The following is a 12,669-nucleotide window of genomic DNA, read 5'->3' as shown; positions in this document are numbered from 1 at the left end:
ACACCGAAAATTGGGTGTTTTTTCCGTATATCAATGGGATATCAATGGGTATATCAAAAGGTATATCAATGTCATTTAAATGTTTTCGTTAAATTTCATAAAATAAAAGATTTCTCTTACGAAATATCTGTTGTGGTACAAATTAGAAAAAATAATAGAAGTACACTTGTTATTGAGATAACACACCACACAAAATATTAAACAATACATGTTTCTTTAGAATTCTGTGCTTAGAGTGAATGATTCATGCAAAATCGTTAATGATATCGCTGTTTTACCGTTTTACGTATTTACTCGAGCTCGCACGCACGCACGCACGCACACACACACACACACACACACACACACACACAAGGTGTGCGCGTGCGCCATAAGTCATTAAAAATGCCATCTTGTATACTATAATATTATAATTTTGTATTCGTTAAGTGCAAAAGAAAATTTAAGAGAAAAGTTACATTGTTTAAGAAAGCAAATAGAAACAAATTTTTTATACCATGAATGTTTTTAGATATTGTAATAAATATCTTTCTATATAAAATTATTCTATCATTTTATTTGTTCGATGGCTCATCATCAGAGCTGTCCAAGATAACAAATTCGTCATTGCTATGCTCAGAAGGTATCAATATATTTTAAATAAAAAAATAACGGGTATATCCGCCGCTTGCATGCCACATCTCTCCCTCCCCCGTTATCATCTTGAACAGCTCTGATGATGAATAAAACTCTCTATAAAACGCTCTATCAAACGAATAAAACGACATTATTAGGAGGTCAGAACTGCTTCCGGCGGGGGTTTGAAGATGTAAAACTATTTTTTCTTTAATACTACCATTATTATCTACAAAATTATACATAATTGATAACCCGGATAGCTTAAATTGGGCGAAGTTTTTTTATACCTCCAGTCATTTTGCATATAACAGTTATAAAAAGATAAATAATTTACAAAATATTTTATATTTTATTCTGATTACATAGTGTTTATGTATTTTTCTTAAAACTATGTATTTTATTAATTTTTACATAAAAATATTAAAGCAGTCATCGAAAAATAAATATTTCATATTTTGTGTCAAAATATGTAAAAATAAAATATAAATTATTTTGTAAGCTGTTTATTTTGTAATACCTGTATAATTTGTAATACCTTTACATGCGGAATAACTCGAAGAAACAAATTACTTAGAGAAAAATATATTGTTAAAAAGAATATCGATAACGTCGATATATTTTCTAAAAGATATAAAACATTTGTTTCTATCATCATAGTTGCTCTTTCGAATAGTGCAAATTTTGTTTTAACATTTTCTTTTATATTTGATGGATAAAAAATTTATTGTTTCCAACTTTTCACCTCACTTTTGAAGTGAGGTCCACCCCATTCCATCCCCTGCTCGTTTGCTTATACACCCAAACAACATATGCGTGGATGGGGGATGGATTTCATCCCTCTCCGCCCAAGCACTTACTTCAATATGCAAATAAAGTTTCAAGTATGAAGTTAAACACATACATCAATTAATGCCTGTTTATGTTGACAAAAATAAGTAGATCACATATTCTGCGATCTCTCCCAATTTTTATTAGAGCAACTCCGGTATTTACGCCGCGCGAGGATTTACGCCGCAGAAGTCAGAAAAAATAGAAGGAATAAAGATACTTGCAATCACACTGTTATGTGCCTTTATGCCATATTAGCATTGTATTGTAATTTCAGTTCTTCACTGTTAATATTAACAAAACCGTCGTGAGTTGAACCAATCTCTCACCATAGTAAGTAGCGCGATCATATATTACGACTACGTAAAATGATTACTAGAAGGAATGTAAAAAGTTTAATGGTTATTTCATGATACATAAGTGTAGAGGGATAGTAAATGATGGAATACAGCAAAATACAAGTGCATAGCTCTTGTATTTTTTATTTAGCTTGATATCTTGTATATCCCTCTTGTTTATTAGGATATACGGCATTTTTAGCATGCGGAATTTATGCCATAGTACAGACACTTTGTAAAACTCGAAATCTCCTATGTGTTCTTTTTCCTTTTTTTTTTTTGGATCGTATAACAATAATCTCTGATGCATCTCTATTCGCTCTTCTATTTTTTGCTTCCTCATAGAGGAAGCTTTGTTTTCGTAAATTACGTATATGAACCTTTGATTGCGTATAAAGTTGGGTCTAATCAATGAAATTTAAAAAAATTATATATGAAATAGGGGTAGAAAAAACTAAAGAAAAGATTGTTTTTTGAGTTTTTGATGCTAATATGTTCAGAGTATTCTAAAACATCGAAAAATTGCGTTTAAAAAATGTCCGTGTGTGTGTGTGCGTGCGTGTGCGTGTGTGTGTGTGTGCGCGCGCGCGCGTGTGTGTGTGTGTACGGATTTGATGTCCGTGGTTGCTCTAAATTCCGCAAATTTGAGATATTGAGCTCAATTTTTTTTTTTTTATGTAGAGTATTATTAAAGGAAAGTTGGTATTAAATTTGGCGGTGATTGGTAAAGGGGTAAAGATTCTTTCTTTATAAAGTTTTGATTTTTTTGAGAAATGTCCGTGGCTGCTCTAACTTCCGCAAATTTGGAGATATCGGCCTATTTCTAATTTTATTACCTTTTTCATTCTTTTGTACCCCTATTTCATATATACTTATTTAGGATTTGGTTAATTAGACCTAACTTTATACGCGATTAATAAAAGTCCATATGCGAAGTCCATATAGACCATGTAGCCTGAATTCCCAAAGTCAATATCGATTTGACATTGCGTCGATTGTAAAACCCCACTTGTGCTACTATATATAAGCTGATCCTCTACCAATTCATAAAAAGATTAAATTTAAAATTAAAAAAAGTGTGCAAATTAGAAACTTGCACATTGGTTCCTCATCATTACAGATCGCTACCATTGCTCCTATTTTATTTCGCTCATAAACCTTCTTCTATGAGGAAGCCAAACTAATATAAATACTAATAATTATGCATCGAATAAAATACAAGCTTCCTCATAAGAGGAACTTTGTGAGCGAAATATTAAAAATTTTTCAGTTTTATAATTTGTTTATTATTCTTACATCTTAATAAACTTTTTACACACATTTTATAACTTCTTATGACATTTTATTGCCTTATTTATAAATATTATTTGTAATTTTATATATATTAGGTTGGGGAAAAAGTAATTCATTATTTTTTCGCTAGATGGTTCTAGTGATATATATCACGTGATGTATTAATCGCATAGGTTATTCTATAACTGTTTTGTGATTGGTCAATTCAGTTGTGAGTTATAGCGCGTAAAATATGGACGTCAACAAAGAGAAAATTCGGTATATTTTACAATTTTGCTTCGATAAAGGCGAAAATGCAAACCAGGCAGCTGAAATTGTGAATGGTGTTCATGATCCCGATATTGTCACAGCCTATCGCGCGCAATTTTGGTTTCGTCGATTCCGTTCCGGTAATTTCTATGTTAAAGATGCACCTCGTACAGGTAGGGACCAGGGCTTCTATGAGAGAGGCATAATGAAATTACCTTTGAAATGGCAACAAATTGTAGAACAAAACGGTGCATATTGACCCAAATCGAACAATCCTAACTATGTTAAATAAAACCTTGAAATAAACGAAAAAATAATGGATTACTTTTTCCCCAACCTAATATATAAGGCGTATATATTCCACCCCCATAAATGGCATATATCCCACCCGTATGGGATATATGGCAAAAATGCAAGAATTTCTGAAAGTTTTTTTTGTTAAATACAAGGAATAAATATTTCATATTTCTAATTCTTTTATAGTAGTAGACAATATAAAGTTTTTATTGGTATAATTCAGTTGCCTTAAACATAGTAAATAGTACTTGATAAATTAAGTTGTTCTTAGGTGCGGCGTATATACCGGAGATACCCTATCGTTGTCAGAATTACAACAAAATTTTTTGTTAAGAGTAAAAAAATATCAAAATCAGGAAAAGCCAATTCTAAACAATTACCAATTGATTCAGATAGTAATTGCTAATGATTCTCTTCGACTCGCATTTCGTTTCTTTACCTCTCCCTCTTTCTCCCTCTGTATTTCTTTATGGATACGTATACGCATGCGTGCATGCGCGCGCGCGCGCGTGTGTGTAAAATAAAAAAACTAGTGTTCTATTGCGGAAGTAAGATTATAAAAATTAGTTATGATCTTTATATATATTCATATACACAGAGATAGAAAACTACCTGAAGTTCTGTTAATAGTTATGTTAATAGAGATGGAAAGCTACCTGAAGTTCTGTTAATAGTTGGACTTTTTCTATCCGTTCCGTCGTACAATACTGATTCATACCTGCTTGTCGAGAGTGGCTTGCAAATCTATTACTCGTACTGCTGAATCCTGCTCGGCTGGATCGAGACTTCCATTGCTCAATCTACTGCCAACTTCGGCGGACTTCTCTGTACCTGGTTTTTGTACCGATTGTTGTTGTTGCTGTTGCTGCTGCAGCGGTTGCAATTGATGTTGATGGTATTGTTGCTGCTGCTGCGGTTGGCTTGCTGCCTGCTCAGTCTCATTCTGCCCGATCACAACACTACATTCAGAATGCCTCGCTCGCATTGCCTCTCCAGCATCGCCGCGAAATTCCCAAAAACTACGTCTAATACTACACGACTACGCGACTGCACGATCATCATGCACGACTATGATAGATACATTCTCATGGATGCAACGAATCAATGAAATGACAAACAAAAAGTGATCTGTCGATAATTCATATATCATCCGGGACAAAAGTGCACCTGTTTAAGTGTTACTCTCGAGAAATACAAAAACATGTTTACGTAAATGTTCATGATAATTTTATGTAAAATCTTATGCGGTCTTTAATATCATGTGCAATATGAGAAACGTTTTAAATGAAATAATAAGATGACACTATTCTAGAATCACGGCGTTAGTGATAATTCAACGATAAAATGCATCAATATTTAAATAGATATTACGAAAGAAATATAATTGTACATCAATTGTATACCAACCAATAACGCGGACTCGAGTCACGGCTCTCGCTCAAACTATATAGAGAGGCTTACAGACCTCGATAATATAAAGAATCTAAAGCTTCCAAGTAAAACTTTAACAAGTGAGGGAAAGAGGGTATATATGCTAAATATGAGCATGCAAAGTGAAAAAAAGTTCCACAAATGCATTTTACGACTCTCATACAAATTTTAAACATTTCCACTTATCCATGATCGGTGCGAAGTATGAAAAGCGTATGTATCTGTGAATGTTTGTGCCTATGGGATTTGATCAAGATTATATTGGTAATACGATTTTATGATACCTTATTCTGTTGCTGAATTTCATCCGTCTGTCCATTCTCTTTTGGTCTATCATCTAACGTTTTCGGTGGATGCCCGCTTATTTTATATTGCTGGAACTGCAAACCACACTTATATTAGATGACGATAAGAGTCACAAGAGTCTAGAGTCTCAACGTTTATAACGTCTAGAACTTTCTGATTTTCCAAATATTTTATTCAGATCCAGGCAAAATTAGAACATTCTTGAAATAAACTTCTAAAAACTTTCAATACTATTTTTGTATTCCTCGGTAAAAATGTATTGAATGATTTCAAAATGAATATTATTAAATGAATTTTTACCAACAAAAATTTAAAGCCATGTAATATCTGAAAAATTGTTTATTGAAAATTCTAAACGATTTAGCAATATTTAGCTAATTTAGCATATATAAAGTAGATTATTAATGTTCACATGTTTTGACCTTTGTATATACAGTGTCACCTAATTCGCGCCCACTATTTATACAGTGATATTCCTTATCAAAAATTGAGTCAAAAAGTCATTTTTTTCTATAATACTTAATAAAGCAGTCATTATTAAGTAAAGTCAATCCGCTCATTGTCAGTGCCGTTCTTTAGCTGGCCATATGCCAGTGAACCGCGCGCCTGATAGTATGCGCTCACGCATACTATCAGGCGCGCGGCTCACTGACATACACTCATTGTCAGCTAAAGAACGGCATTGACTGGATTGACTGTACTCAGTATAATTACTGCTTTATTAAACATTATAGAAAAAAATGGCTCAGGACTTTTCGACCCAATTTTTTATAAAAAATATCGCAGTGTAAATAGTGGGCGCGAATTAAGTGATACACTATATACATTCCGCCAAATAAGAGTCTCCGCACAAGACTCTCGTATGATAGCGTAGCGTAACTTAACGTGGATCAACGCACAAGAAACGTATTGACGTATAATGTCGTAACCGATACGTTTCTTGTGCGTTGACCCACGTTTCGTTACACTACGTTACCATACGAAAGTCTTGTGCGGAGGCTCTAATTAAGGGATCGAGCGGATAGAGATAAGAAATAAGCCAATTTTAAACAGGTGTAATTTTGTTTTAAAAAATGTGAATCCAAATCTAGAAAAAGAGTTTTGAAGTTTAAAATCTCTACTTTCGAAAGGTCGCAGCTATTTTTAACTTTCTTCAATTATCCTAATTTTAACACACAGAAAACGAGCTTGATAAAGTGCGAAATTTTCTTGTTACTTTGTGGGCACATGCATAAAAAAACCTGAAATAATTTTTTGATTTTTTCATGTTAAAGCCTGAAATTTTTACAAAACCTTTTTTGTAGATTTTGATTTTGATTTTTTCTTATCAAGTTATCGAGAGTTGGAGAATAAGTGGGCATTTTTACTTTAATCGTTCATAACTCCGTTAAAAATCATATAGCAATTCCAAAAATGGAGTCCTGAAACCGAATCTTTGCTCCATAACATGGTATTACTGATTTTTTTTTAACTCGCGAATATGTTACAAATAGATGAAAATAATGGGGCAAAGCCGTTTCTTCAAACTACTATCCAAGGTCAAACCACTGACACTATCTTATGTAAATTCCAAGTTTCTTAAATATTTCTAGATAATAGACAATTTTTATTAAGGAAATATTTTTAATATTTTCGTATTTTAATTTAACAAAGTATAAAACTCACTTCCTCTTTGGTATGGGCTAGTTCCTCCTCAAGACTCGTATTTCTTTCAAGGGCCACGCGTAAACGCTCACGTACCTGAAATGGTTTCATCAGCAACAATAATCCTCTAATTACAAACATCGTACATATATACATATATACATATAGAGTGTCACGTAACATGCGGACCACTGCTTGTGGGCAGGTAGAGCGGGTAAAATTGAATCGAAAAGTCCTTTACCGTTTTGTAAATTTCTCAATAATTAATAAGAAATTAATAAATAAAGTTGTTAAGCATATGACGAGGCATTGGGAAGAGCACTAAGTAAATAACAATTGCTATACATGCAAGCATTATTTGTGCGTAGCCATTGTTATACTTATACTCCTTTTAATATTTCGCCACGCGTGAACGTTGAGCTGCTCTTTCTTGTCGAATCATATACGGACGCATTTTGATTTGTGTATCTTTATTAATTAATTATTGAGAAACTTACAAAACGGTGACAGCTGTTTTGATTCAGTTTTATTCGCTATACCTGTCCACGAGTAGTGGTTCGCATATTACATGACGCCTTGTATACGTACATATATACATATATACAAACAATGGAAAGTCGCGAGAACATTGTGTCAATTTAACATTGTGTAAGGAAAAGAAGCGCGGGAGAAAGAGAATGCATTTAAAAATGACTAAAATATTAATTTTTTTTTTAAGAGATAAATTCTGCGCATTTTAAAATACATAATTTTCAGATATATCTAAATGTTTAGAAAAAAAGAGAAATATTAAACATACGGTTTTTGCGCACATCAAGATACGTAACGCATCGCTATGATTACATAAATATCGAATAAAAGTTTTATCACTATATTCAAATATTATTAAATTCTATTATTTATGCTCCCATGCATCCCGATCTTATTCTGAAGCTGGCGTCCCATGAAGCAAATAACGCGGAAACGGAACGAGGGTATCACCAATCACGGGACCGTTTCGACAGAATCTTTGACAGGGTTCTATCAGAACGATCCCGTGATTAGTGATATGCTCGTTCCGTTCCGCGTAATCCGCTTCATGGGACGCCAGCCTAACGTTTACAAAAGTTTAAAAATAAAAGTGAAAAATGTCAAAAAGAAAAACAATTGTATAAATATAAAACATAATAAAACTGAAACAAAAGCAATACTTTGGGTTTATTTTATTTTTCAAATTAACCTCTTGTGCTATCGATCTTCCGTATCGATATGTTGATATTAAGTGTCCTTCATTTGTAATTTTAATATGAAATAGACCAAGAAAAAGAGAATAAACCATTGCAAAAAATGTGAAGTTGTGATACAAAATAGCATTAAAATCTTTGAAGCGTTCGACAAGATTTCCGTATCCAGGCTCGATTTTAATAAAATTTTACAGGCACGTAGCACTTACTAAATGTAATCGAATGTCACATGCGAATGTGCAGAAACGTATAGTTTCTAAGATATTCAAATCTTAACCCTAGAATGGTACACTTCTAAAAGTAACGTAAATGGTACACATGGGTTAGGCTAACCCGCCGTTTTCTTTTTACTATAACTTTTAATCAACTGCACATTTTAGGGCAAATTTTTTTTTTAAATCGATAGTTTAGAGTTTAGAATCTCAGACACTTGAATATTTATGTTAGAAAGCAAAAAAAAACTTTTGCACAGGAGCTATTTACAAAATTTCAAAACAAAATTTTTTTAATTGAGTAAAATTGCGGTTTTTGTTTATTTAATCATATTTCTTTTTTTAAAACGAGTTGTGACCTAATTATACTGGGATTGTAAAGGTGTATAGGTCTACTTTAAGGGGATTAATGCATATTTTCAATTACTTCCAAAAAGTATAATTATTTTGAATGGTGAATGTAGGTAATTTTTGGCTCTTAGTAACTTTTTATGGTAATAAATAAAATAAATTATATACGTAATTTGACACTAAATATTAAATGTTTTTAGTAAAAAATTGGTAAATAATCTAATGATATTAGCATTCTAATGACAAATAGCAAAAATTGAAATTATTGTACATTATTAGGTAACATTGGTGTCATAAAATCAATGAAAAAAATGTTTATTTAATTTTTCAACTCCATTTTATTACAAAATTATATTTAATTATTTTTACAAAATTAGTATATATCACGGGTTTACTAACGTTAACGGTACACTGGGTTAGTATAACCCGAAGACTAACTTTCGATGCTTCCTACTCGGCAGTTTTCAATGCGCTGGCGCTGGTTCAATTATGGGTGCAGCTTACTGTGGTAGGGAGCTCTCGAAAGTAGAGTTCCTATAATAAGAGTTAAGTCAATGTGGTGACGATTTTTTATTGATCCCGCCATATGTTTCAGCCAAGTTAGTGGGAGTAAGACAAGCTATAAGTGGGAGTGAGACAAAGCTATCATGGTCGCCATATGCTTTAGCCAAGAAGTTAGTGGGAGTGAGACAAAGTTATAACGGTGTCCTAACTCTTATTATAGAAATTCTACTCTAAAGTCCATCCCCTGGTCCAAACCCCCAATACAATATAGAAGTAGCGCAACTTTTAAAATCGCTGAGGGTTACACTACCCCAGTGTACCGTTCTAGAATTAATTATCTGGCTAAATTAACATTTTGTAAGATTTCTATAAAGAAAGATAAGAATTTAAAAATATTTCGCTGAAATGTTGTCAAGGTCATGACCCTGAACAACATTCAAAAGGTTTTAGTCGTCGCTCGTTGTTTGTTAAAAAGTTGTTAATAAATGACTGAGAAATATAACAGTTTGTGTCAATGTTAAAGTAATTTGCTGATATGTGTGTATAGATAGTATACACCCCTGCGGCAGGGGTAAATGAGGGTAGACCTCGGTTCGTGTAGAAAGTTGGGTACCCATGTGGAATCGTACAATGATAGACCACATTTCGCATTGTAAGCAAAGAGCGGTGCGGAGTGCATCTCACTTCACGTGAAAAGTTGGAAACCCATATGGTTACGTTCTACATATTTATGAAACTTCTTTTGTTAATATAACTTTTTAATAAACAATGAGAAAATAAGCTTTTCTGATCTCTTGTTTTTTTCTTTGTAATGATATTTTGACAACATTGTACTTACAGTTTCCTAATACACTAATAAAATAAAACATTTCAGCAAAATATTTTGAATTCTAATTATTTTTTCATATCGAAATCTTGAAGAATGTTAATTAAGTCGAATAATTAAAATTTTAATATCTCGGAAACTAAATGTTTCCGGCATATTCGCACTTGTGGCATTCGACTACATTTAATAGTTACATACTTCTATTTCATGAAAATAGGATCGGAATATGGAAGTTCAGCCAAGCACTCTCCTTATAATAAATCATGTTCCTCGATTTTTACGTATCTTTTTTTGAGAAGTATTAAACAAATTTTTTTTATAATTTGATATTTTTAAACAATTATAATTTAATAAAAAATCACGGATAAAGTAAATAAAACCAGGTGATTTGAATATAGTCGACCTAATTATGAAAAAAAAATATATAAAGATAAATAATTTTGTCCTATGCTTTCACAACTATATCAATCGAACATATGCGTACTTCATATTTATCTAACAATAAATACGTACTACTTAAATGCGTAACAAATTGATACGAGTATATCCGCTTACGTAAGCGTTTCTTGTTATTCTTATGTGCATCACAGGAACAACAGTAAATCAAATAGAGTACATACATCGCAGTACAACTTATAACTGACAAACAAATCTCTTTTGTTTGCCAGTAAACATACAAAAGTTTTTTGTTCGCATCCTGTAACCAAAAATTTAGAGTCAATTCAAATTAAAATTGACTTTAGTTTCCTCTTTTTTTCGCAGCGTATATTATCTCTCTCATAAAAGAAATCTTTGTAAATCAATCCTAATTCTGTAAAAAATCACAATGGCAATATAATGGCATTTGATGAAATGGTATAAAATACCTTTTCGTCCAAAGCTTTGTGGTGCTCGAAAAGGCTTTTCAAAGCTTTCAGCACTTCTACCTCAGATGATACACCAGATTGCGCAGCGGCTTGACGTTTCACAACCGTCATCCTGAGTGATCGTTCATGTCGCGATACTAAACACTCTAGATGTTCCAATAAGAGCTGCAAATATCGATAATGAAGCATGTTAATGACAAAGCTATAATATTAATTTTTCATCATTAATCCTTTATTAATTCTTCATCATTAACCTACAAATTTTTATTTATTACATTTACTTGTTATTCTTATTGTGCTTCAAATGTAAACATTTATCTATTAAGAAAAAAATGTTCAAAGAGCCTACAAAGTCCTGTCAGGCTATAAAGAGTTGTTAGAATGCTTAAAAATGTCAGAAATACGCACACGTGTGTTATTTCGTTCCGCTTTTAATTCGGAAATTTCCTCTTCTCTTTCGAGAATGCTCTCTCGCGCCGCCGCCAGTTCTTTTGTCAGCTGTGAAAATTCCTGTAACAAAACGGTGCACATTAATATCAAAGAATTACTTTACAAGAGAAACAGATAAAAAAGATGTCAAGAATACACGCCGCGCCTATTGATAAAGGTATTATACGGAAATATGATCATATTAATATATTTTTAAATAAAGCGTAACAATTTAATTTAAAAGATATTAAAATCAATATAAATATTATATACGCAATACTATTGTTTAAAAATGTGTTTCTCATAAAAGGAGTGACAGCAGAAAATTGCGACAATAAAGAATAAAAATTAAGCAGTATATATACGATTTAATTCTGTCACATTAACGTGTTTGGAGATATCTTATATATATCTATAGTATAATATTTTAAAACATTTTATAATATCAAAATCAGCTCAATGACTAATTTGTTTAATGTACTTTACTCTTGTACGTAACGCTAGCATACTCTCGATGAATTTTGTTAACTTCAACAATAAACGATTGAGATCAAGATATTTTAAGAACAGCAAATTCTGGAAGCATATTTTAATACCAAAATCAGCACAGCAACTGTTTAATACATCTTATACTTGTAACTTTGAGCGTCCTCGATAATTTCTAAACTTGTTCCATAAGCAATAAAAATTTCCAGTAAGTATTTTACTAGTATTTGATTTAAAAAAACAGTTTAGTATTAAACTTATATGGTAAACTTTTTATTTTTGACCACTTTGCTCTTATGTGGTTATGATAACCGCACAGTAAAATAATTTGTTATTTATGTTAAATATAACATAAATCACATGTCCCAAACAATTCACTCTAATTTTTGTGTTAATTTAACATAATGTGAATATGTCAAATTATGACACAAATATTATGTCCATAATTTAACACATTTGATTTAATTAAATATAAATTTAACACAAAAAAAATCAAATAACAATCAAAATTAGTGAAATTAACACATAAGTATGTTACATTTTTAATACAAAAACATTTTTAACAAGGTTCATTTTTAACAAAAATACACAAAATTTTTTACTGTGCGGTATTAGTACATCTGTTGGAGTAAGGACTAGCGTTGATCAATGCGCTCTTCTTTAGTAGAGTTGAGAATAATTCTTTTTCTTTTATTTTATAAACCATGCTGTGAATCCTTGTTTTGCGTTTCTCGCCGTACTGTGGCGCTACTCTTTATATATATATAT

At 31.9% G+C, this 12,669-nt stretch overlaps 1 protein-coding gene across 1 annotated transcript in view; it reads right to left on the bottom strand.

Annotated features, from left to right (window-relative positions):
* Window positions 1-12,669, bottom strand: part of LOC112453052 (liprin-alpha-1) — a 129,122-nt gene that overhangs the window by 46,851 nt on the left and 69,602 nt on the right. Inside the window, exons 3-7 of the mRNA XM_025013595.1 lie at window positions 11,395-11,496; window positions 10,987-11,151; window positions 7,026-7,100; window positions 5,339-5,434; window positions 4,342-4,566 (exon numbers count right to left, since the gene is read on the bottom strand). Of these exons, the coding sequence (XP_024869363.1) occupies window positions 4,342-4,566; window positions 5,339-5,434; window positions 7,026-7,100; window positions 10,987-11,151; window positions 11,395-11,496 (663 nt within the window). The remainder of the gene's footprint in view (window positions 1-4,341; window positions 4,567-5,338; window positions 5,435-7,025; window positions 7,101-10,986; window positions 11,152-11,394; window positions 11,497-12,669) is intronic.

This window comes from Temnothorax curvispinosus, unplaced genomic scaffold (genome assembly GCF_003070985.1).
Source record: "Temnothorax curvispinosus isolate PA1 unplaced genomic scaffold, ASM307098v1 QBEX01003965.1, whole genome shotgun sequence".
In the NCBI taxonomy this organism is placed as follows: domain Eukaryota; kingdom Metazoa; phylum Arthropoda; class Insecta; order Hymenoptera; family Formicidae; genus Temnothorax; species Temnothorax curvispinosus.
This window is presented reverse-complemented; position numbering and strand designations above follow the sequence as displayed.